The sequence below is a fragment of the Oikopleura dioica genome, chromosome 2, assembly GCF_907165135.1.
Source record: "Oikopleura dioica chromosome 2, OKI2018_I68_1.0, whole genome shotgun sequence".
Classification (NCBI taxonomy): domain Eukaryota; kingdom Metazoa; phylum Chordata; class Appendicularia; order Copelata; family Oikopleuridae; genus Oikopleura; species Oikopleura dioica.
The window spans coordinates 14744264-14766012 of record NC_137292.1 but is presented as its reverse complement, the minus strand read 5'-3'; the positions used below and the strand labels follow the sequence as shown (position 1 = coordinate 14766012).

General features: G+C 42.0%; 13 protein-coding genes across 14 annotated transcripts; 2 read left to right on the top strand and 11 right to left on the bottom strand.

Annotated features, from left to right (window-relative positions):
* The first annotated feature begins 105 nt into the window (after positions 1–105).
* On the top strand, positions 106–915 carry LOC145698458 (uncharacterized). Its single transcript, XM_081775661.1, has 3 exons — positions 106–361; positions 402–783; positions 857–915. The coding sequence occupies exons 1-3, from the start codon at positions 122–124 to the stop codon at positions 913–915; spliced, it is 681 nt and encodes a 226-aa protein (XP_081631787.1). The 5' UTR covers positions 106–121.
* A 137-nt stretch (positions 916–1052) lies between these two features.
* On the top strand, positions 1053–2050 carry LOC145699193 (uncharacterized). 2 transcript variants are annotated; one of them, XM_081776456.1, is made up of 3 exons: positions 1053–1222; positions 1329–1586; positions 1829–2050. In XM_081776456.1, the coding sequence occupies exons 2-3, from the start codon at positions 1330–1332 to the stop codon at positions 2025–2027; spliced, it is 456 nt and encodes a 151-aa protein (XP_081632582.1). In that variant the 5' UTR covers positions 1053–1222; position 1329; the 3' UTR covers positions 2028–2050. The 2 variants fall into 2 exon arrangements, with proteins under 2 accessions (XP_081632582.1, XP_081632583.1); XM_081776457.1 differs by having other exon boundaries at positions 1312–1586.
* A 64-nt stretch (positions 2051–2114) lies between these two features.
* Positions 2115–3153, bottom strand: LOC145696904 (protein LSM12 homolog A-like). Its single transcript, XM_081774011.1, has 4 exons — positions 2979–3153; positions 2797–2936; positions 2648–2752; positions 2115–2603 (listed from the first exon to the last, which is right to left on the bottom strand). The coding sequence occupies exons 1-4, from the start codon at positions 3142–3144 to the stop codon at positions 2478–2480; spliced, it is 537 nt and encodes a 178-aa protein (XP_081630137.1). The 5' UTR covers positions 3145–3153; the 3' UTR covers positions 2115–2477.
* Positions 3154–3188: 35 nt separating this feature from the next.
* LOC145699695 (uncharacterized) lies at positions 3189–5189 on the bottom strand. The gene is made up of 5 exons (XM_081776965.1): positions 4795–5189; positions 4365–4748; positions 3654–3762; positions 3407–3614; positions 3189–3365 (listed from the first exon to the last, which is right to left on the bottom strand). Exons 1-2 carry the CDS (start codon positions 5180–5182, stop codon positions 4480–4482), a joined length of 657 nt encoding a protein of 218 aa, XP_081633091.1. The 5' UTR covers positions 5183–5189; the 3' UTR covers positions 3189–3365; positions 3407–3614; positions 3654–3762; positions 4365–4479.
* Positions 5190–5378: 189 nt separating this feature from the next.
* Positions 5379–7842, bottom strand: LOC145700788 (uncharacterized). The gene is made up of 2 exons (XM_081778111.1): positions 6690–7842; positions 5379–6647 (listed from the first exon to the last, which is right to left on the bottom strand). The coding sequence occupies exons 1-2, from the start codon at positions 7077–7079 to the stop codon at positions 5379–5381; spliced, it is 1659 nt and encodes a 552-aa protein (XP_081634237.1). The 5' UTR covers positions 7080–7842.
* A 28-nt stretch (positions 7843–7870) lies between these two features.
* On the bottom strand, positions 7871–9280 carry LOC145699692 (REST corepressor-like). The gene is made up of 5 exons (XM_081776961.1): positions 8982–9280; positions 8735–8934; positions 8614–8691; positions 8363–8573; positions 7871–8318 (listed from the first exon to the last, which is right to left on the bottom strand). The coding sequence occupies exons 1-5, from the start codon at positions 9272–9274 to the stop codon at positions 7940–7942; spliced, it is 1161 nt and encodes a 386-aa protein (XP_081633087.1). The 5' UTR covers positions 9275–9280; the 3' UTR covers positions 7871–7939.
* A 20-nt stretch (positions 9281–9300) lies between these two features.
* On the bottom strand, positions 9301–10464 carry LOC145699696 (vesicle-trafficking protein SEC22b-B-like). Its single transcript, XM_081776966.1, has 5 exons — positions 10247–10464; positions 10068–10204; positions 9920–10029; positions 9743–9869; positions 9301–9702 (listed from the first exon to the last, which is right to left on the bottom strand). Exons 1-5 carry the CDS (start codon positions 10430–10432, stop codon positions 9639–9641), a joined length of 624 nt encoding a protein of 207 aa, XP_081633092.1. The 5' UTR covers positions 10433–10464; the 3' UTR covers positions 9301–9638.
* Positions 10465–10470: 6 nt separating this feature from the next.
* On the bottom strand, positions 10471–11459 carry LOC145699694 (ribosome biogenesis protein NSA2 homolog). The gene is made up of 4 exons (XM_081776964.1): positions 11198–11459; positions 11012–11156; positions 10768–10964; positions 10471–10716 (listed from the first exon to the last, which is right to left on the bottom strand). The coding sequence occupies exons 1-4, from the start codon at positions 11417–11419 to the stop codon at positions 10501–10503; spliced, it is 780 nt and encodes a 259-aa protein (XP_081633090.1). The 5' UTR covers positions 11420–11459; the 3' UTR covers positions 10471–10500.
* LOC145699693 (phosphorylase b kinase gamma catalytic chain, skeletal muscle/heart isoform-like) lies at positions 11452–13221 on the bottom strand. The gene is made up of 5 exons (XM_081776962.1): positions 13120–13221; positions 12829–13076; positions 12655–12786; positions 12222–12612; positions 11452–12178 (listed from the first exon to the last, which is right to left on the bottom strand). The coding sequence occupies exons 1-5, from the start codon at positions 13166–13168 to the stop codon at positions 11868–11870; spliced, it is 1131 nt and encodes a 376-aa protein (XP_081633088.1). The 5' UTR covers positions 13169–13221; the 3' UTR covers positions 11452–11867.
* Positions 13222–13242: 21 nt separating this feature from the next.
* LOC145699689 (sodium-coupled neutral amino acid transporter 9 homolog) lies at positions 13243–15963 on the bottom strand. The gene is made up of 6 exons (XM_081776959.1): positions 15561–15963; positions 14778–15122; positions 14253–14734; positions 13710–14204; positions 13598–13666; positions 13243–13548 (listed from the first exon to the last, which is right to left on the bottom strand). The coding sequence occupies exons 1-6, from the start codon at positions 15652–15654 to the stop codon at positions 13423–13425; spliced, it is 1611 nt and encodes a 536-aa protein (XP_081633085.1). The 5' UTR covers positions 15655–15963; the 3' UTR covers positions 13243–13422.
* Positions 15771–16528, bottom strand: LOC145698457 (protein MFI-like). The gene is made up of 3 exons (XM_081775660.1): positions 16432–16528; positions 16153–16385; positions 15771–15992 (listed from the first exon to the last, which is right to left on the bottom strand). The coding sequence occupies exons 1-3, from the start codon at positions 16526–16528 to the stop codon at positions 15771–15773; spliced, it is 552 nt and encodes a 183-aa protein (XP_081631786.1).
* Positions 16243–19553, bottom strand: LOC145699691 (uncharacterized). Its single transcript, XM_081776960.1, has 9 exons — positions 19001–19553; positions 18864–18953; positions 18624–18726; positions 17633–18216; positions 17492–17587; positions 17079–17448; positions 16830–17033; positions 16432–16787; positions 16243–16385 (listed from the first exon to the last, which is right to left on the bottom strand). Exons 1-6 carry the CDS (start codon positions 19145–19147, stop codon positions 17359–17361), a joined length of 1110 nt encoding a protein of 369 aa, XP_081633086.1. The 5' UTR covers positions 19148–19553; the 3' UTR covers positions 16243–16385; positions 16432–16787; positions 16830–17033; positions 17079–17358.
* Positions 19554–19630: 77 nt separating this feature from the next.
* Positions 19631–21648, bottom strand: LOC145696660 (UDP-N-acetylhexosamine pyrophosphorylase-like). Its single transcript, XM_081773731.1, has 6 exons — positions 21256–21648; positions 21007–21215; positions 20873–20963; positions 20630–20824; positions 20274–20589; positions 19631–20087 (listed from the first exon to the last, which is right to left on the bottom strand). Exons 1-6 carry the CDS (start codon positions 21628–21630, stop codon positions 19849–19851), a joined length of 1425 nt encoding a protein of 474 aa, XP_081629857.1. The 5' UTR covers positions 21631–21648; the 3' UTR covers positions 19631–19848.
* Positions 21649–21749: the final 101 nt, after the last annotated feature.

The window sequence follows — 21749 nt, the reverse complement described above, 5'->3', positions numbered from 1 at the left end:
ATAAGTGAACAGCTTGAAGGCCTAGTAGGCTACTAGTAGCTTCGCTAGAATTTTAAACAGATAAAGATGATAGCTTTGATCTCACTAAAATGAACGTTTAGAAATCGGATTCAAAAACCGAATGTTTCGAACTTTCTTCCAACCGTCAAAATTGATCTTCACCGCGGTTCGCTTCAAAACAGTTCCTCCAAAAACCGATGCTCTGATGAAGTTCGACACCTGGGGCGCTCGAAAAACGTTTGTAAAAGAAGTGCCTCTGGAAAGGCCGGAGAATGAAGCTCTTTGGGGAGAGCAAAGGGTCGTCAAATGGTCAAGGAGGAAACAGGAGATGGTGGTGGTGACCGAGAAACAATCGCAAATCGTGAGTTTTCTTTAATCGAATTTCAGCTCATCCTTTTCAGAAAGAAAAAATAGACCGCGTTCGCGGACGAATCAGCAGAACCTTCAATCCTTTTTCAAAAAAGGACATCATCGATCGCCACTTCCGCTATCAGCTCCGTCGCGATCAGAATTTCTACTACATGGCAAATCTGCCCTACAATCAAGAAAAGCAGCAAGAGTACCTTTCCGTTGCGGGCCCAGTTGGAATGGCGGCGCATGTTTTGATGAACAAAATGGATTGTGCGGTTTATTACGAGTGTCAAAATGCACCCGAGGGGACTATGGAATGGGTGGAGGATTTTAGAGCGATGCAGATTTTCGATCCAAGGAATGGCTCAATTAGATTGACGAGCTTCAGAACTGGGCTTGGTAACCTTTGTAGAAAAGCTGTCTTTAAGAGTCGTAATACGCTACGCGGCTTTTTGGAGGAGTCCTTTCAAGACCCTGAGTCAGCTTTTCCGCAGTGGTTGCCTAGCCTATCTTCACAAGAATATTTTGAAAGAATCTAGTCAAATTGACGTCATCTCGGATTGACCTTATAAAAAGCTCGAAGAAGATTTCTCACATGAACTTTTCTTGTAAAAAAGCAAGTAATAAAAAATTCCTATTCGAACTCACAGTTGGTCATCTTGAGAAAAACTTTTCCTCGCATGTTTTTTTAATCAGAAGCTTTTCAAATGAATATCAAATGAATTATTGAGTCCAATAACAGGGAGCTCAATATCATCGCCATTGATGCTCGCTTCTCCAAGCTGGGATTCTACGGTTTGGAAAACTTGAAAGCAACGAAGAATCTGAAGTATTTAAATGCCAGCTACACGCGCTATTTTGACGATCATTGGTGAGTAATTCAATTTTCGGAATTTAATCTCGAGACTCGAGACTGATGTATCTTGACTCCCTCGACTGGTAAATTAATTTATGTCTCAGATAACATGTTTGATCAGTATGACGCGTCTGCACAAAGTGAGCGAGACGCTGGAATACCTCGATCTGGCGGGCAGTTCCATCACCGTCAAGGGCCTCGGCTATTTGCGACTAATGACGAACTTGAAGTGGATTAATTTGTCAAATCTCCCAAACGAGCCGAATATCGAAAAGTATCTACCGTTTATTAAAGAAATTCTTCCTGCTGATTGTACGATTATCACAAAAGAAGAAGAGTCGATAGACAAGGATACTAAACTACTAGAAGCGGGAGAAACGTAAGATAAAATCCTCCACCCGGCAACCTGTGTTGAAAACCTGAGTCAGAGACCGTAACGCAGGGTCCGGAAAGAGTCTCAAAGAGAAGCCGCGAATCGGCTTTCTAAGTAACGAAGCCGCGTAGCGGCTTCGCCGATATTTCTTAAATAGATTGAGCTGCTCGTCAAGGACCCTGACTCAGGTTTTCTACTCAGATTCCCAAGCGCAGGTCCAGTACCCCCTTATTAACTCCGATTTCTAGCTCTTCGTTTATGTCATCAAAAGACATCAGAAAACTCTTCAAACTTCCAGAGCCGGGAAAAATGACCGGAACGAGCTTTTTCTCCGCTCGCGCTAGAAGAAAACAACTGATGCGCAATTTCAATCGAAAAGTAGAAATGAAGAAGATAAAGAAACATTATTACAGAAAAGCTGCTGAAAGTTTGCCACCTTTATTATAATAAATTGCTGCTTTAATTGCTAATTAATCAAATCAAAGCCGAAGAACTCGTGAGTGAATTCCGACACGAGTTCTTCCTGTCTTCTTGTTTTTTGCCCAGGTTTCAAATCTCTGATAATACTATTGACTATAACAGTAAGTTTCTACAGTATTAGAAACAGGGTTCATTAGCAGAGATCTTGTAGCGCGTGAACAGTTTTTTTTTTGGAATTTTTACATTTTTTTTCTTCAAAAATAGCCTAAAAGAAGTCGGGAAGTAATAAAAGTATAAATGCCGTTTCTAGTAATTTTTAAATTGTGCGAGCTTGTGAAATTTTTCCTAAATTTATTAATCGGTTTTTGGAAACACTCAAAAATTGGGATAGGATCAGTTGGGTAATTTCAGATTTGGAGCTGTTTTTGGATGAATTTCTAGTGGAGGCCGGGTTCTGGGTTCAATTTTGGGTGTGATCTACTGACGCTGGTTCGAGTGATAGTATTTGATGATGTTTCGAATATGGTTTAGGGCTTGCTGGCTTCCATTGGTGATGACGCAGGATTTCTCCTCGTAGGGCGGAGATATTCGCACTCCTTGAACCTGAACCCCGCGTTATTTCTGCGGCCAAAAGGAGGGGGATTTACCTCGATGTCCTTGTTCACCCAGCGGAGTCCGTCTGGCAGTTGCTTCTTGATTAGCGAGTAGAGCTCCCGTCCAACAGGGTCAATTTCTTCACTGTAAGCGTAAGCCTGAAAAAGCCGCGCTCTTTCGCGCAAAGGTTGTCGCTCCTTACCTCGTTTCTTTTGTCCTCCACATTCCTGCGCCGTCTCAGCTCCAGCTTGGCACTGTTTAACTTCTGGTTGAAGAAATCTGTCTTTTTCGCTCCGGGCTGCTCTTCTTTGTATTTAACATCGCTTACATGTTTTAAGTTGACTGGAAATAGGCGTTAATAACGAGTTTAATTCTCGGGCTTGCCTAAATGGATATTGCAAAGTTTTGAGTCTTGTTCGATTTGAGAGCTAATCAGAAGGAGCTGTTGGTTTTGATCGAAGCAGATGACATCTCCGTCGAACTTTTGCCCCAGGCGCGTGGTCAATTCAACACGAACTCCTGGAGGAAAAGGGTCAGTATTCACCGACATCAACTGTCTAAACTTGAACCATTTTCAATGAACGAATTTACGAATGGGCGGAAGAGGAATCAGTTTATTGCAAAAAGTAGTATGAAGAATTGTCGGGCGAGTAAATTTCAAGAAAAGTATCAGTTTTCAAATCGTGTTCCTTCGCATAAGAGAGCATCTTTTCCCGGCAGCGTTTGTACCCGACCGAGATTTGGATCGGGTCTTTGATTTCGAACGAAGAACTAGAATCCATCTTTATCTATCGCTTCCCTGTCAATCATACCATATCGCAGCGCTAGAATCGGGAAGAGTGCCGAGCAAATAGCCTGTTTTAACCTCTGCTTCATCAGAAATTATTGCCCCAAGTTTGAAAACACTCTCTGTATAACTCTCATCATAACTTTCATACAGGCCGAGCGTTTTATTTTCCGGGTAGTCTTCAGCTATCGATTTGTAGAGCTTTGGAACTTCGTCGAATTGATCGTCGAATTCTTCAATTTTGTAAGATGTGGATTTCTTGAATAGAATACCTTTGTAAGCGTACATAAGTCCAGAAATTTCAGGTTTTTCGACTTTTACGTCGATGGCAGTAAAGTATCCAAGATAAACGAAAAGATAGGCGATAGTAAAAATCAAGGCCTGGGCTCGGCAAACTGAGCTGTGTAAAAACCTGTTACAGGTCCTGTTTCCTGTTTTTGGGGAACCTGTCTGAGTACCTGTGTAAAATCGGGTAATAATTTGGGCCTGTCCTGTGTACCTGTGTAAAATTGGGGGAAAAATTTTTCTTTAGCTGTCCCTGTTCCTGTTTCTGTCTTAAACAGGCCTGTGTTTCCCGCTGACCATAGACAGGCTCCTGTGTGACCAGGTCAGGAACTGCATAAGTCTGCGAAAATATTTAAAGAAATCAATAGCGAAAGGCGTAAAGAAGAGTTCGTCAATCAAAATAACCGATAAATTCGCGTCTTTTTGTTTCTTTGTAATATTTCTTCTCAGAAATATCCTGTTTTTTGTCCTGTCACAGGGCCTGTTTCCTGTTTTCTGACCTGCTCAGACCTGTTCAGGCAGACCCTGACCTGTGTAACCTGTTTGATAAGCTGTGTAAAAAATCCTGTCTGAGTACCTGTCTAAAATCAGGATATTTTTGCTTCCTGACCTGTGTACCTGTGTAAAATATGGGACAGAATTTTTTTTCCTGTTCCTGTGTCTGTTCCTGACACAGTTTGCCGAGCCCAGATCAAGGCGATTGCTAAAACGAAGACAAGAAGACACAGTGTCCAAAACATGGGCGACCCGATTGCTTCAAACATTCTTAAAATAAACATGCTAGAGGAGATTGAAAGAGAGAGCGGGAAGTTTTTAATTAGATATCTGTTTAGGCATGTCGTCGAGTGGCGAGAATTGATCCTCGCCGGCGATGGCATTAGGCCCTTCGCCCTCGATAAAAATATTTGAGTGTTCATTAATCAAGTCAAAGTTCTTGAGAAACATTTCAATATCTGACTCTCGAAGACGTGTTTCTTCTGCTAAATTTTCCACATTCCAATGTTGAGGATTTATCTGATGATTATAAATGATGTCCACTAGCATAGGAGGGTAAGCTTTGCCGCGTGGTAGTTCCAAGGGCTCTGAAAGATATCAAAATATGGAAAAGCAAAATGAGCGATTATTTACCGCCAGCATTTTCTCGTCGTTTTGGTTTGTATTTATCAGACGCTCTTTGCGCCCGTTCAATTTCCTCGAGCTCTTTCGGCTTGTTAATTTGAACATCGCTGAGCATGCTAAGAAAGTCTTTTGGCGTCGCTTTTTCATTCGCCAGACTTTGCAGTTTCGCCTCAATTTCTTCCTCAGTTAAGTTATCCGCAGCCGCTTCAACTCGAATGGGCGCAAGTTTTATTTTCTCAAGCTCGGCAAACGCGTCCTCTTTGTTTTGGGAAATCTGATCAGCCTGGGCTTTGACGTTGAATTGATCCTTCATGCGATCCAGAACTGATGGAGCTGCTTTGACCGGATCTTTAGCCTTTCGGCCGAGAGCTGCACCGATTTGCTTGAAAATACCCATTTCTGAAGACTGTAGATTTGAGAAAACACGAGGTTGTTGTTAAGAAGTGTTTCAATAAAAAAGGCAGTGAAGTCTAAAATAGTACGAAATCAATGTAATATGTGTGCGACAGTAACAAGTTTAGTGAAAGTGAAGAAAATGTGTTTAAGTTGAACATTGAGGAAATTTTTAATAAAAGGGTGATGAATGAAGAAATTTAGTCGATTTCGATGACGCTTGTGTTTGCTGGTGCGATAACTTCATCTTTATCAAGGTCAACTTGGGTTTGATTAATGTATTTTAAAAATTTGAGGTATCGCAAGTAGGCTTTTTTCTTGTAGAACTGTTGGAATGAGTTAACCTTTCCTTCTGAATCATGAATTTCAGCAGGTGGCACGGGCTCTTCTTTGACGCCAACTAGTTGCATGATCATCGTGCTTTCCTTCAGTAGCGAACCTAATTGCTCGCGCTCAGCTTCAAACCTCTTCAATTTCGCATTCGCAATAGCCAGCTCTGCCCTGACTTCATCATCATCCTCAGTCGATCTTTTGTTAAGCTCCTCTTCCAGTTTCTCAACTTTGGCCTCCAGTTCTCTTTCACGAGTTCTCAACTCTTTCCTTTTCTTTGAATTGTCGCGCTGGCTTTCCATGAATTTCTTGCGCATCGCCAATTCACTTGCTTTAATTTTATGCAATTCTTCTTGCGCATTGTTGAGTTCTTCAGTTTTCAGTGAGTTCGAATCTTGAAGATCGCGAACGAGTTCTCTGAGCTTCTGAATTTCCAGATCTTTAGCACAAGGAACGTAGTTTTCTTTGTCAATGGATAAAATATCGGCTGCTCCATCAGACAGAACAAGTTGATCAGGATTTGCTTCTTCAAGAATCCGATCATTCAGGGACACCTCTTGACTCTGTTGCACAGTTGTTGTGTTGTCGACTTCTTCTGAATCTGAAAGGACAATATCTTTTGACATTTTTCGCTTCTTAGAAAGTGCTGGGACGCAAGAATCGACTGGTTGTTGAGTTGAAGTCGCAAGAGGGACAGGTATCTGAGCATCTGGGTCCGCTTTGACGGTTATTACAGGAGCAGCTGCAGGCGCAGGAGCTTCGGCTGTAGATTTTTCTACCTCAGGAACCGGATCTGTAAAAGATGATTCCTCTTCTGAAAAGGTATTGTTTGGCTGCTCATCTATTGGTTCTTCTCTCACTGCCTGATCAGGTTTTGTTTTAGAGGGATCAACGTAGGTTCCGTTCTTGAAGAAATGTATTTTCTCCGGTTTGTTCAATTTAGTTATGACCTCTTGGATGAATGAGCACAGTTGTAGATTGGAAACTTTAGTCGTTTTGAACTGACAATTGGGGACTGGACATTTCAGAAAAGGCCGCTGCTTCCTGAGTTCGCCCTTATTGCGAATCAGGAATGACTTCAAATCGAAACATGCCCAGTGTCTGCATTTATCGAACTTGCCAGGATACTCCATTATTTTCTAACAACGAATAACGAACGAACTAATGATTTTTGTACTTACATCATCAACAGGATCTCGGCATGTAAAAACCACATAATCCTTGTTTGCTTCTTTTGTTTTTTCAAAAACCGCGTTCAAGCCCAGTTTCGAGAGAGCTTCAATTTGCCTGGATACTGATAAGAGCACCTCCTCTGGGTCATACATCTTATTTTTCTCGTAGAGAGTTTTGATCTTTCCAAGAACGATTGTCTCCCTGACTCCATCTGCACCTCGTTTTTTTACAGCTTCGCGGATAACTTTGCAAATTTTCACGCAGTTCTCTTCATTCTCAGCGATAAACTGGTCGATTGATTTATACTGGCACTGTGTTATGAAATCAGCTTTCATTTCTATCAGGACTTCGATATGATCAAGTCTCCCAAGTTTAACCGAATGAAAAAGTGGAGTCATATCATGATAGAGAACTTCCAGCCCTGGGCTCGGCAAACTGAGCTGTGTAAAAACCTGTCACAGGTCCTGTTTCCTGTTTTTGGGGAACCTGTCTGAGTACCTGTGTAAAATCGGGTAATAATTTGGGCCTGTCCTGTGTACCTGTGTAAAATTGGGGGAAAAATTTTTCTTTTGCTGTCCCTGTTCCTGTTTCTGTCTTAAACAGGCCTGTGTTTCCCGCTCAGGTCCTGACCATAGACAGGTTCCTGTGTAACCAGGTCAGGAACTCATAAGTCAGGGAAAATGTATAAAGAAATCAATAGCGAAATACGTGAAAAAGAGTACAACAATCAAAATAACCGATAAATTCGCGTCTTTTTGTTTCTTTGCAATATATTTTCTCAGAAATTTCCTGTTTTTTGTCCTGTCACAGGGCCTGTTTCCTGTTTTCTGACCCGCTCAGACCTGTTCAGGCAGGTCCTGACCTGTGTAACCTGTTTGATAAGCTGTGTGAAAAAACCTGTCTGAGTACCTGTCTAAAATCAGGATATTTTTGCTTCCTGACCTGTGTACCTGTGTAAAATATGGGACAGAATATTTTTTTCCTGTTCCTGTGTCTGTTCCTGACACAGTTTGCCGAGCCCAGTTCCAGCCCATTGCTTTGTTTGACGATACTCTTGAATGCCTCCTTTTCTTCATCTGTGTTAAGACTTGGTGTATTCTTGATAGACTCATGAACATCTTCAACGATTGATTTCGTTACTACCGGCCCGACTTCCATGCTAAAAGAACTTGGTGAAATCAAGGAAGAGTACATGATGATGCACGCTTTTTTAACCGGCAGTGATTTCAGAATAAATGAAAGAGTATGTAAAAAGTAACTAAAGAATCTCAAAATCGCTGTCGTCGTCCTCCATTTCTACTATCTCTGTAAACTCCTCTCGGTCCGCGTCTGCCGATGGGACAAATTCGTCGCCGGAATTCTGATGCGTTCTTGGTGGAGAGGCAGCTCCACCAGAGTCGCCCGCGATGATCTCTCTGTCACTTCCATTTTCTGATCTCAAAAATTTGCGATAATCTTCAATCAAATTGAGCTTTTCATATTGCTGCTCGAAGAAATTTTTCAGTTGGGATGACTTTTTGCTTTTGACAATGCGCGCGAGCGTCTCCCAATCTCGACCAAAATCAGCCAGGCCTTTTCGGAGACACTCAACTTCGCTGTGCTCCCAGCGAATTGTATTGATCACTTGCTTATCTTCTCTGAAAAGTTTAAACTCAACTATTTTCAGTAATTTTTTTCTTACTTGACAGCAAGCTCGCCATGTTTATCTCTTATCAAAGAACCGTTGTCTTTCAAGGCTGTCTCAAGAACCAAGTCCTTCGTTTCTTTCAGCGCAAGATATGTTTCTTTTATCGCCATTATTCGCTTGTTGGTATCGATAATTTCTTTTTTCCGCTCAACGATTTCATCAGACTCATCAAATTTCTCGAGATTAACTTCTGTCCCAGAATTCACTGAAACACTACCATTTTTCGCTCAAATAATCCAGCTTACCTATTCTCTCTCCAAGTTCTTCCAGTTCGAGAGTAAATGAGTCCGAACTATTTGTCTTTGCTTTCCCCAAAACAGCTTCTAATGAAACAGAAATTTATTGAAAGAACGAAATTGACTTTACCTGGAAATACTGTCGTTTTCTTCGCTGTCTCTTTTGGCGAAATGACTTGTTTCGTTGCTTTCAAATGATAGTACAACTCGACTAGCTCGTTGACTGTTTTGTTATAGAAGAGGCTCTTCATAGAGGAAAAATTCTTTCCGACTTGTGCATAGGCCGACTTGAACAAGCTTGCTTCTTGCTGTGTCCATTTATCCATCGGCCTGAATATAAAGGTTTTTAGCCAGGTAAAGCAAGAGAAGGAACTTACCCTACCGGCTCATAAGAATCCATCAAAAACACAGCTCTTTGTGTATCCATCTTTGTATTATGCAGCAAACAAAGCGCTTGGAACTCGTTGTAATTTTTAGTCGCCGCATATTCGAGATATGTGTTGAAAGTTTCCTCAGTGAGTGTGTTTTCCTTTGGGTCCCATAAAAGCTGACTAGTTTCTATTTCAAAACAGTCCTCGTCGAAGTCCAGTATTTCTGGTATTTCTGCTTGGTAGTCTTTACCGATTTGGATGTCTGAACGATTCGGATTCAAGTTCGCCCGGAACACCATCTATAAAAAAATTAAAGGAGCAAAGCCGCTTAGAATTATAATTTTACTATTCATTATCAGGTAAGGTTGATGATAATTACACCCAATGGTCGCACACAGAATAAGCAACGACGAAACTGTTTCAGTAAAATATGAATTTAGCAGAAGAAGAAATAAATTATCACTAGGATCGAGTGCGCATCACAAAAGCCTAACCTGACGCATGTTTTAGTCATTTATTCGCTAGAATATTCTTATTACAGTATGAAGGTTAGATAACTTAGACGAGATTATGGTATTGCACAGTGAATGCCGACTACTCAGCCACAATATTTTGTTCAAAAATGAATGTGTTGCGGAAGGAAATTCGAAAGAGGGAACTTGTTTATAGGATAAAGTACCAGACGATCCAGAGGATGAAGGTCAGAGCGCCGCCGACTTTGATTAGACTAAAGAGTTTAGGAAAACGCGATGAAATTGGGGGCTTACTTTGATTTCCTATTGAGCTGTTTTGCTTCGTCTCGGTATTGCTGCGAGTAGCTCAAGAGGTTGGAAGATTTGCTTTGAATCACGTCTAAGCTCGTTCCACGGGCGAGGACTTCGTCCAAATTTGCGACTAGAAATGATAAGCTTGCGAAACCAACTTCCAGTTAGTAACTGAGTTACCCATAATTTTCTGGACATCTTGGAGCTCGTTGGCGACGTTTTTCAAGGCCGAGTGGTTTCGAGTATCGAGAATGGATTTTTTCGCTTTTTGGATGTAAGTGTCGAACTCACTAGAATTTTTAAGAAAAAGTTTTTCGTCTGAGCATACATGAAGTGATATGGACGGGTGACCTTGTCGATTCGATTCCCGTACTGAACGTAAAACTCGGACTGCAGATCATCAAGGTATGCGAAGGCAAGCTTCTTTGAAAAGTTTCTTTCGCAGAGACATAAATAGCACACTCCCTAAAAAAAAGGATGAAAAGAGAAACTTGATGAGGGTTTTACCTTGTCAATTTGATAGTAAAAGATCATGTTATTGTGCTCGATGGCGAGTTTTGGAGCGGATGCGTGATTTAGTTTTCGAAAAATTTGTTTTGCTCGAGTCTGATAATCTGTCAGGTTTTCGTCCTGGAGCGAGGCTGTCAACGGCAGCCCGTCCGAGGTTCTCGCAATCATCGTTAATTGAACCATTCTAAGAAAAAAGCTCGTTGAAAAAAGAAATCAAAGAGAAATTGAGGCAATGCAATGTACACGTTTATTTATACGAGTAGCACAGCGTTAATACAACCGTCGTTCTCTGGATTATTCGTGACCTGAGCATACTTGCCCCAGACGACTTTACCGCCCTGTGTGACCAGACCGAGCTCGGAGATGTTAACTTCGAGGACAGTACCCTTTGTGATCACGCCCAAGCTAGTAAACATTGGGGAGGATGGATTCTTCTTGACACCGATGATTGGTAAACAAAAGGTCGCCTTGAAGAGATGTTTTTTGAAAGACGAGTTATTTATTATTGATTTTGATACCTTGAGCTCTGGATGTGTGACATGCGCTTTCTTGAATCGCATCGCCATCGGGCGAATGAATCGTTCATATTTTGGGTTCTTTCGGGTGAAATCCTCAGGAACGAAGCAGACTTTGGTGACCATTCGTTTCCACGCTTTCTTCTTTCGTTTACCCGACGTCATCATTTTGAAGACTTCGGCTTCGGCCTGCGCTCGAACTGAAAGAAAGAGTCGAAAGAATGCCGAGATTTTGGATAGATATTACCTTTGGGAAGGGGAACATCCCATTTGCCAGCTTTCTCCTTTCGCTTCTGTTTGACCATATTGGAGAGAACTTTCGCTCTCTGCTGATTCTCACGATCAAGAAGATAGTGAGGCATAGCGCCTTCTTGAGTCTCTTCGGCTTTTTGCTTGAAAACGATGAAAGAACGGTCAAAACGCGTGTTCTTACCTTGGTATCGCGCTTCTCGTGCATGAGGATTTTCTTCTTCATTTCGATCTTTTCCTTTCTTCGCTCTTTGTTGTAAAGTTTTGCCTTGAGTCCGATCATTTTCTTCGCTTTCTTAGAACGATCATGAGCAGCTCTTCCTTCCTTCTTTCGCTTCTTTTCGAGGTAATTCAGACGGCGACCGTGCCGCCTGATGTGCTGCTCTATATGTTCGTTCTGTGGCATTCTCTGAAAGTTTTCAAAGTTAGCTTCAAAGATCGATCGTTTTCTTGTAGAAAGTTTAGTAAGACACCTTGCAAAACTGAGATGTATCGGTATTTGTTGAATCGAACTGATAAGGATGAAACTGAGTAAAAACAAAAACATAAAACATAAATTTGATGATTTTAAAATTCGTTTTTGATAACCTAAACGGCGGAACTTTGGAGGGACAACTCTTTTTTATACTTCAAGAAAACTAGAATTTTTTAACTGAAGCAATAGGTGCACTTGGGAAAGAAAAAATATATATAAACAGACAATACGCAAACAATCACAGATAGAAGGTTAAAATGAATGGAGCACGCATAAAAGTAACAAACGCATTCAATATTAAACATTAACATAAAACTCGTGATTAATAAATTGATAAAATGCTAAGAACACAAAATAGGAAAAGAAGATTTAGGAAGCTCTATCGAGGCTTTTTCGAACTGTGACAGTTTTGCTGATAGAGGGCTGCTCGATCCTGGCCGGTGTTTCGCTTGACCCAGTGGCCGTAAATTTTAAAGGCTATGCTGTCCATGTCCTGTTGGACCTTGCGCGTGGCGTATGGATTCTTTTTCATGTTTTCAATACTCATGGGGAGTTTTTGCAGGTAATTGGTTGCCATTATCACTAGAACAGCGGTTTTGAATTTGCCAAGGAGCATCTTCCGTCGCGCAGCAGCGGCCTCGTCCTCAACAGCCGGCTCTTCCTCAATGACTTCATCGAACCAAGGATGAGCTACAAGATTGATCATTCCGAGTCGCAAAGAAAGTTCTCTTACCTAGCGCCTTCTCTATTGAAATCCGCTCTATCGGCTCTTTGACTAGCATCTTCTTGACAAGATCTTTCGCCGGTGCCTGAACGTGGTCCCACTCTGGCCCCTCAACAGAATACTTTGCGGCCATGATCAATCTCAACATGATCAACTCTCTTCTGTGGTAAAATGGCGAGGAACCGGACAACAGCGTCGCAAGCAGCACGCCACAAGACCAAACGTCAGCTTCAAACGAGTAGCCCGGCGATCGCTTGTCGCAAGCACACTGAAGCATTTCAGGGGCCATGTACGCCGGCGTTCCGCATAATGTTCGCAGGTGTTCGGCCGGCGAAATTCGCAGTGCAAAACCGAAATCAGTCAATTTTACGTCCAGATTATCATCAATCAACACGTTCTCCTAAATAAACGGTAGGATCAAAAATATGACACTTTCTCTTACCAATTTGATATCTCGATGAATGATGTCTTTTGAGTGGAGCTCGTTGACGGCGAGAAGTAGTTGCTTCATCACGGATTTGACTGTCTTCTCTTGCATTCGTTGAACTTTATTCAAGTACTCAAATAGCTCACACTTAAAAATAATTATTTTTTAAGACGGTGGACAGAATATTACCTTCATAAGCTCAAAAACCATAAAGACGTAAGTTTCAGTTTGGTACACGTCGAATAAGTGGATTACATAATCGACGCCCGCAAATTCTTTTAGTAGCGCTATTTCGTTTTGAATCTCGGCCGTGTTTGGCGACTCTTCCTGAAGTAGGTCGATGATTTTAACTGCGTACTCTTGGCCATTTTCGCGATGGCGGCAGCGGCGTACGACTGAAGAAAGTCCCCTGCCGAGGACCTCTAGCGCTTCGTATTCTGAACGATCAAAGGTTAGCTACTGTAATGAAGAAAAACTAACCTTTGTAAAAAAATTCTGCTTCGCGTCTTAAATCTTCCCAGTTGCTCATTTGAATTCAAAACATTCCAGTAATGTTGCAAATCAATCTTCAAAAAGGCCACTTTAGATAAATCTTCATGAAGTGAAAACTTTATTTATCAAATATTTTTACAGTGGAAGAGATAGAACAATATCGATAATTTCCGATTTAGAAATGATTGAGAATAGCTTTGCAAGGTAACAAAATACAGAAAATGAGAAATTGTGAAGGCAATCGGTGGATTTAGATGATAAAATTATAGGGCTTTTGATTTCATGTAGAATTTATCCAGTAACAGCGGTGACGATTTTCGCACCAAGAATAAAGATTCCAAGGAAAATAAGAGAATATTGCAGAATGTAATATTTTGGAGTGATAATTCGTCGCATTTTTCGAATGGCGATATTGACCTGGAAGTAAAAATAATTACCAGAAATTTATAAAAAAAACGAGACTTACCAAGCAAGGTAGAAGGAAAACATAAACGAGGCCGGAAATGGCGCCGGACCAGCCAATAATGTCGCCAACCTTGAATATAAATTAATAATACGCTTGAATGTAGAATACTCACATTTGGATAGACGATGGCAATCGTGGCGCAGATTCCGATCGTAATCAAGTTCAAGGCAATGACTTTCGCGTAGCCAGGGAAATCTTGCATCTTGAAGATGACGTACAAAAAATTAACCCTGAAGAGAAAGGCCAGAAGTGGGAAGACGGTGCTCATTTGAAGAAAGAGAAAGAAGCGCGCGATAATTGCCATTCCATCGTAACTCGTCAAGTTTTTGATAAAATTTTGGTCGATGCAGTCCTTCGAGAGTGGAAAACTGATGAAGACCATTGTCCCGACGAATGTGTAAGTGAGTCCGACGAGGGAGAAGCCAATGGCCAGGTCACGCGAGTTGTTCTCTTGTCTTGCGTTGTTCTTCAAAAGTGTAATGATGGCCGAGTGGATGCTGTAGGCGAGGCAAAGCATGCCCATAAGACTTGGAAATTTTACAGAAGCTAGTTCGACGTAGTGCACACTCAGTGGATCGTTGGACCAGTTGACACCCCACAAAGAAATCTAATTGTTAATTAGATGATTCCCCGCTTATCTGGTCAATTTGGTTACCTTGACAATTGTAAGAACAGTAATAAACGCGACAGAAATGGTCCCCAAGCTGTTGAACTTCGTAAATACGACGGCATCCTTCATATTCAACAGCGGCATGATAAGAACAATGAGGTAAAGAGGCACTGTCTTACTGTTCCAATACTTTTCGAACTCCGTGACATTTCCAGACGCCTGGATACTTTGCGAGCAAAGAACATCTTTCGTCAAAAACTCGATGGTCTCGTTCGTCGTCGCTTGGATATGAATAAACTCGCCAATATTGAGCAAGAAAGTGCTCAAGAGTGTCCAATAAACCATCATAGCGCCGAAGAAGGTCAACAGACCGAAAACACCTGCGGTCGTTTCCGCCCACTTGCCCAGGAAAACGCGACAAATGTCTGGAAATTCGAAAATAACGACTCCTCTGGGTGCGTGATACTGAGCGCGGACGATTCTGTTCGCCGTGTAACAGCAAACAAGGCCCATTCCGATCATCAGTCCTTAATTTCATCACTAAGTATTATTTCTTCGACGATGTTTTACCTATTCCAAGGATAAATCCAGACTGCTGCAACCCCCAGGCCATTGAAAGCATCGATGTGCCCATCATCGTGTTCCAAATTGCGAAAATCGTCACTAACGAACTCTGACGGCCACCTTCTTTCAACTTTTGCGACTGAGGAAGAACGAGATACTGCGCAGCGACGTGTGGCGGAACGGCAAGTGCATTCTCAGGGAGACGTAAATTGGAGTAATAGGCGAGACGGGCGATGTAGGAATTTGTGTTGCGCCACGATCGTTGAGTTGTTGAAGAACTGAGGATGTCGCGGGGAGTATACAGTGCACCGGAGGTTATCAGAGGAGTTCGCTCTGTTGATTCCAAGATATCTGAAAAGAAAATCACACAAAATTCTCCATAACCTTGTAAACACCAAATTTATCGTAATCAAACTCATAATCACGCCAAAGACCAAAAATATATTTCATTTTTTCAATTTTTTTCTCCTGATTATTGAAGAAAATCGGTACCCCGCGAAGAAAAACGATCAGCTGTCCCGCCAGGGGTGGATAATTTGAAATCAAATCATTATTCCATTTTTTCCAGAGCAAAACTGGCTTGATGAATCAGTCTGAAAATTAAGGGACTAATTCGAATATATAAAAAATGATAACATGCGAAATTTCAAGCCGATTCATCGAGCCAAATTTGCTCTAGAATAAAATGGAATAATGGTTGATTTCAAAATATCCACCCCTGTGTCCCGCGGAGTTCAACCCTTTATTCACACGGGCGACATAGTTTGAAAAAATATTTGAGAAAGTTACCTTGATCTGTTCTTGAATCAACCTCTCGTTCATTATTGTCAAGTGCTCTTTCAAACGCTTGATTAACGATTCCTTCTGTATCGGGCGATTCCATTATCTGATGAAATTTATTTCAACTTTTTATTTTTTACGAAAATAAAATCTGGTGTAATAAACGGAAAATCAGCTCGGGCAAGAAAAACGGAACAGAGAAAAACTCTCTTTTTTGTTTTATAAGCTTGGCAAGGTGACAAGATTCGTCCAGTTATCCTTGTATTGGTCAACGTCGAGCACCTCGGCCCATTTAATGAGCTCGTCAATATCATTATCTTCAGAGATGTTTTCTGGATCGTCGGCGATCGCGCGAAGCCATCGTCGATGCGTGAGCTTTTTCTTCAGTCTCTCAAGGTCTTTTCGCGCTTCGACCGGGATTTCAAGCTGCTTTTCTATATTCTGTTTTATCGCTCATGAAATCTCTTCCTTTGGGATCATGGTGGAAGAAAGAAATGAAATCATCTTTTCTCGAGGTAAGCGAATGCGTCAGCAGCGAATCCCAGGCCACAACTCGCTAAAGGAGACGTCTAACGATACAAAAACGAGTCTCGGACCATACCCAGCCATTATTTTCCTTTCGCACGTATCCTTGGGTATTCTGGGGCGCATTGGAGCGCAGCTTGTTTCTGAAAATCGGCTCCGCGCTGTACACTTTCGGGCTCATCGAGCAAATATCCACAACAGTTCGCATCGTAAAGACCTTGTAGAACACGGCGAGTTTCTCGCCGTCTTGATCCGAGTGGACCCCGAGGCGTAGGCGCAGACGTACCCCAGTTGCGTGATCAGCTAATTCTAAAGCTCGCCAGTTAATTTGGAACTTATCAGAAATCGCCCTCACGAGTATCGTGTGGAGAGACGAGCCTAAGAATGTCCTGCGGGTTGCCACTGTTCTGCGCGTGGAAAAGCATATTTCGGCACCACTTGTACGGTTCCATGTTGGTAAATCGCCTCCACGCTCGTTGAATTACCCGTGCGGCAGCGTCCAACTGCGGAATCTCTCCTTTACTCATCCCTTCTACAAAACTTGATGGAAAACGACACATGAAACAATTGTCAATTGATGCTTTCTGATTTTTAATTCATCATCTGTTGGCAGTAAGAATAATTTTTACAAATTGGAGAATTTCAACTTCCCTCTTTCGTCACAGATACAATCTTCTTCCGGTTAACAAACTGTTGACTAGAAATTCATTTCTGAACTGATTAAAAATTTTTCATCATAGAATGTCAGGTTACCTAAACTTTCGGTAAAACGCTTCCGTCTTCAGGGAGTCCCCTAGAACCCCAAGGAATTCATCGTAGGAGGGGACGGCCACCTCTTTGTCGATTAATTCGTCACATGACAAGCTCCCATCAGCTTCATAGTATTCTGAGCTCCTGAGAGACAAGTCCGTCATTGATTTTGAGCCAGAAAACTTGTAAAGTCTCTCGTCCTCCAAACTAAAGAACATGAATTCAAAGAGAGAAAATAACCAGGAAACTTACAAATCAGACTTGACAGACTCGTCCGACGATTCTTCTGACTCGGTCGAGAATACTTTTCGTATCTTCTCACGCAAGGATGTATCCGTCGTGAACTTTAGCTCGGACTGGGAGAATATACTGTTGAAGATTTCGGAGCCATCATCAGAAGAAGTCAATGAGCTTTCGTCGACTTCAGGGATGACGTCGTGCTCGAGAGGCCCTCGGAGAAGCAAGTCGCTTGGGCTATTGTTTTTGGAGCGGCAGGAGGTGCACTGTTGTCTCCCGATGTTGTTGTTTTCATCTATGGAAGGGATAGGGAGAGATTCGATATCGATGACTGGCGATTTTCGATCAGACGAGAATAGCATTTCTGGGGATTTTGAGACCTCGACTGAAGAAAGAATAGATAAGAACGCATGAATAAAGGTGCTTACAGAAGGAGTCCTGTCGAATGAGTCCTTTTTGGAGGATAACGAGGATCTGGAAGAACTCGTTGGCGAGCTGGAGCTGACTTCAATACCAGAGTCTTTCTGAATTCAAAGTTTTGGAAGTGAAGGGGTTGGTATGGCTCTTACCAGGTCTGGAATCTTCGTTGTTTCGTTCATCTTTCTTTTTTTATCAACTCCCTTGTTGAGCTTTTGGAGGAGATTGGCGAACTGTATTCTCGCGCTGTCATCATTTTTAGGTTCACTTTTTTCAAAGTTGCTTTTTTGTTCGATTTTGGCTTGAGGCTCTGTCTCGCTCTCGCTGTCGGATTGAAATGATTCCTTCGAGTTGGTCCTGTTTTTCGACCCCGTGCTGACTAGTTTGTGAAGAGGATAGTTCCCGCCCCGGTTTTCTTTTTGTTTACGCTGTGGACTTGGTTTTCGATGGACGGGCGAGCTGGGACGCAGTTGCTTCTTCTTCGTCGTCTCTTTATCTTTTGAATATCTGCTCTCACGGAATGTTGTACTCTGTGATTTCTCTTTCTTCTCACAGAGTTCGCGGACTGCTCTCATTTCGTGATCTTCCCTGCTCGTTCTGTTCTCATGGCGATTAGGAAATGAAAGTATCGGGCCCGGGCTGACGATGTATTTTAGTCTGAGAATGAGAGAGTAGATTCTTTGGCAATCAGTTTTCTTCGCAAAGGCCATCCCACGATCCGTCTGATTAGCTCTTTCTGGATAAGAAAATTAATTAATAAAAACAGGATTTTTTTTATACTGATGCAGGACTCTTGTAACTTTTGACTGGGTTGAGATATTAAAATGCTGTAACTTGCACGATGTAGCTAAGAGGTTAGTTACGTGATTTGAATAGTTTTGGTGTTGATAGCTTTTCTGGTGGTGGAGTAATGACGTCATCAAAATGCATTATGAAAAGCGACCTCGAGATTGATGACGTCATATCTCCACCACCAATGGTGCAAATGACACCAAAAGCTTATTTAACATACTACAGACACTCTACATTACTCTCCAAAAGAGAGAAATGAAAAATGTTGAGTGGAAGGTATTCAAAAACGCTCCACCAATTTGCGTCAGTATAAAAAAAAACCTGTTAAAGCAGAAGTAAAGAAAAAAATACCTGATTCGTAGCTGAAAAAGCCAGTGTGCTCAATATTTTCGGCGCTTATTTTTAGTTTGCTTGAGACATCTTCCCAGACAATATCGTTGTTGATTACTCTGTCCTACAGTCAAAAGTTAACAGAAGGCTGTGTAGGGAACCTGAGTCAGGGCCTGAAAGATTCTTAGGCGTAAGAAAGATAATGAAATAATAGTTCAGACCCTGACTCAGGTTGCCGAGCCCTGTATTTTTGACACTTACAATTGAAGGTATGTAATTTATGTTTCTGTTGAGAATTGCGAATCTGTAACGGCAGCGGGCCGAAGTGGCGTAGACAAAAAGTGAAGCGCTCTTTTGAAAATTCAAAATAAAAGAAGAACAAGTGGACTTTGACGAACCTGGAAGGTACAAATCCATCTCCTGCTCTCGTCGAGCTTCGATAAAAAGTATAAACTCACATCGGCGCTGTCAACTATCGAGAGTAACGTCGGGTCCGAGTGCTGGCATATTTCAGCAAGCTTGAAGACAGAGACGAATCGAGACATTTTACAGACAGAAAATGTCTCTTAGCTTTTTGAAGATTTCTCTATTTTGATCGATTTTTCGTCGGAAGTGGAGAAAAGAGAATAAGCCCCCTATGTAGAAAGGCAAAAAAATAAATAAGATTTATTTTTGAAAATTCTCTCGAGTCGAGCTCAAATGAAGAGAGCAAACTCCTATTGGGCGACTTTCTCACCTGCTTTGGGTCGAGCCTTGCTTCGGACTTCGAAGAAATGAGTCAGTTGAATCCAGAAAATAAAGAAAAAAAGAAGGTGAATGGGAAGTGAATTGAGCGTCGCTGGCACTGATTATCTCTGGACGCGATAGAGCGCCGTCTATCAGACGGGTTGGAATTTCAAAGAGGGATCATGAAAGATCACTCTTCGTAAAACTACTGCTATCGGCAGAGATAACTGCATATTTTTTTCATAAAAAATCAAAAGTCTTTACTATTCGCGAAATTTCGCCACTCACCTTCAGATTCGAAATCGGAACTATTTAGTATATTTTTTTTTGCAGAAAAAAAATAAATATATAGAAGTTAGTCTAATACAGAATATAACGATGCTGGATAATTGCACTTGTGATTGATGACACTGTAAAGAAGAAATATCTGCCAGGAAAAATGTAGGCTTCTGAAGAGCTCGGTAGACAGCTTTTATTAGAATAATTGCAATTTTGATTTATTTCGGTGTGCAAGTTGAGCTTAGTTGATGATGACAGGAGTGGTCAATGCGGCGCCTTTGAACTCGTCGAGATTCTCCCCCTTGTAACTTCGAGAAGGAAGGATTTCGATGTCGACTGGGTAGGATTCGGGGTAGCCAGCTGATGGACGCTCTGGGAGGGCAACTTCTGCGCCTTCACCGTCAAGGATCTTGGCTCCGGCGGCGACGAGATGGCGGTGGCACATGTTCATGAAGTCCCAGCGGCAAGCAGAAGGGCAATCTGAATATTTCGTAAGAAAGACGAAGCGAATATCTTCGTCAATCTCGACAGCTTGAATCAAATTCGCAAAGAATGGACTAAAAGTGCGCTAGAATTACTTTAACTGTGCGAAAAAACCGTTACCAACTAGGTTAACATACCAACTAAAAAAGGAGATTTAACATTTTTAGAAAGAAAAAAATGTACCTCTTGGTGCCTTGTCGGAATTCTTCAGTGGGGAGAACTCATCTTCTCTATCGACTTCCAGAAGAGCGAAATTCTTCGCAAAGGCGAAAACGTCAAAGATGAACTTTTCCAATTTGATTCCGTTTGGAGTTTCGGGCTTGATCAATTCGCCCTCGTCGTTGACTGTTGGAATCTTTTTCTTAGCGACGTGGTAGGGGAGCTCGAGGGAGCAGACCTTTTCGAGGAATTCAACGGTGAAGTAGTGATTGCAGATGTTGCCAGCTCGGAATGTAAGTTGACCGTCTTCGTCTCGCTTTTCCGCCATTTCAGTTGATAGCTACATTTATTAAGAACTCAAAAGAGCGTTTACAATTTACCTCGGAATATTCAACGACATGATGAACTCCTTGGGCATCCTGGACAACCACACCAACAGACTCAGTTGGAATCGTCTTGACAACCGATTTATTCCCACAGTCAGCATCAAGCGTGGCGCAGAATCCAACAAACGTTGGATCAGCAACTTTCACCAGAGAATTGTCAACACAATAAAAGTGACAGCTGGTGATACCCTTAGAAGTTTTCATTTGCCTTTTAATTTGGCCGTTTCATGAATTTACCTTTGCTTTCATGTCTTCAATGATGCCTTCGTTTTTAAGGCCGAGGTAAATGCCACCGTTTCCATCTGGAGCGCGTGCTACTGTAGACTTGCTGAGGAAAAATGATCATTGTGTGAGGAAACAGTAGTTCTTACTTTTGAAGAAGAACTTTTCCTCCGAAAGAAAAGCAAGGAAGAGTACCCTGGTTGAAAAATCGAACCTGAGCGGGTTTGAGACCGAAGAAGTTGTTTGACTTGAAAAACGCTTCTGTTTTCGCCCGGGTGGGTCCAGATGTCATCACATAAAGTTGAATCGTGCCCTTGCCAGCAAGAGCTTCAACTCGTTGGAGTCGTTCTGCTTGAATCTTAATCGAGTAAGACTTCAGTCAAATAAGCACGACTAACCTGGAAGAGCGACTTTCCACTTGGAAGCCCAATATTGTACATTCCCTTTGGGTAGCTAACGCCAAGTCGAGTTCCTTGTCCTCCAGCGAGGAGAACAACAGCGAGTTTCGACTCACTAACAAGCTCAAGTCCCTTCTTGAACCAAGTTCCATCGTCTTTTGATGCAACTCCTGTTCGATCCGCGTTGACAGCTTTGCATCCCGCAACATCAGGTCCTACGTAGCTCTGCGAAGCCTTGAACATCCGCTCCAAATCCTCAATCGGGAGTGATCCAACATCAGCTTCGAGCTTCTCCTGTTCAGCCTTCGACAAAGAATCGAAAAACTTGAACACTTGTTCCTGGCCGGCTTTTTGGACTCGCTCGCGGACAGTCATCTTTTCTCTGAAAGAAACTCCAAAAATTATCTCAGAGAGTAGCTCAAAGGCTTTTTTATACGGCTCAGAATAACAAAGAAACAGGATATTTGAACCTCAAATGAGCGATTGGCGATTTT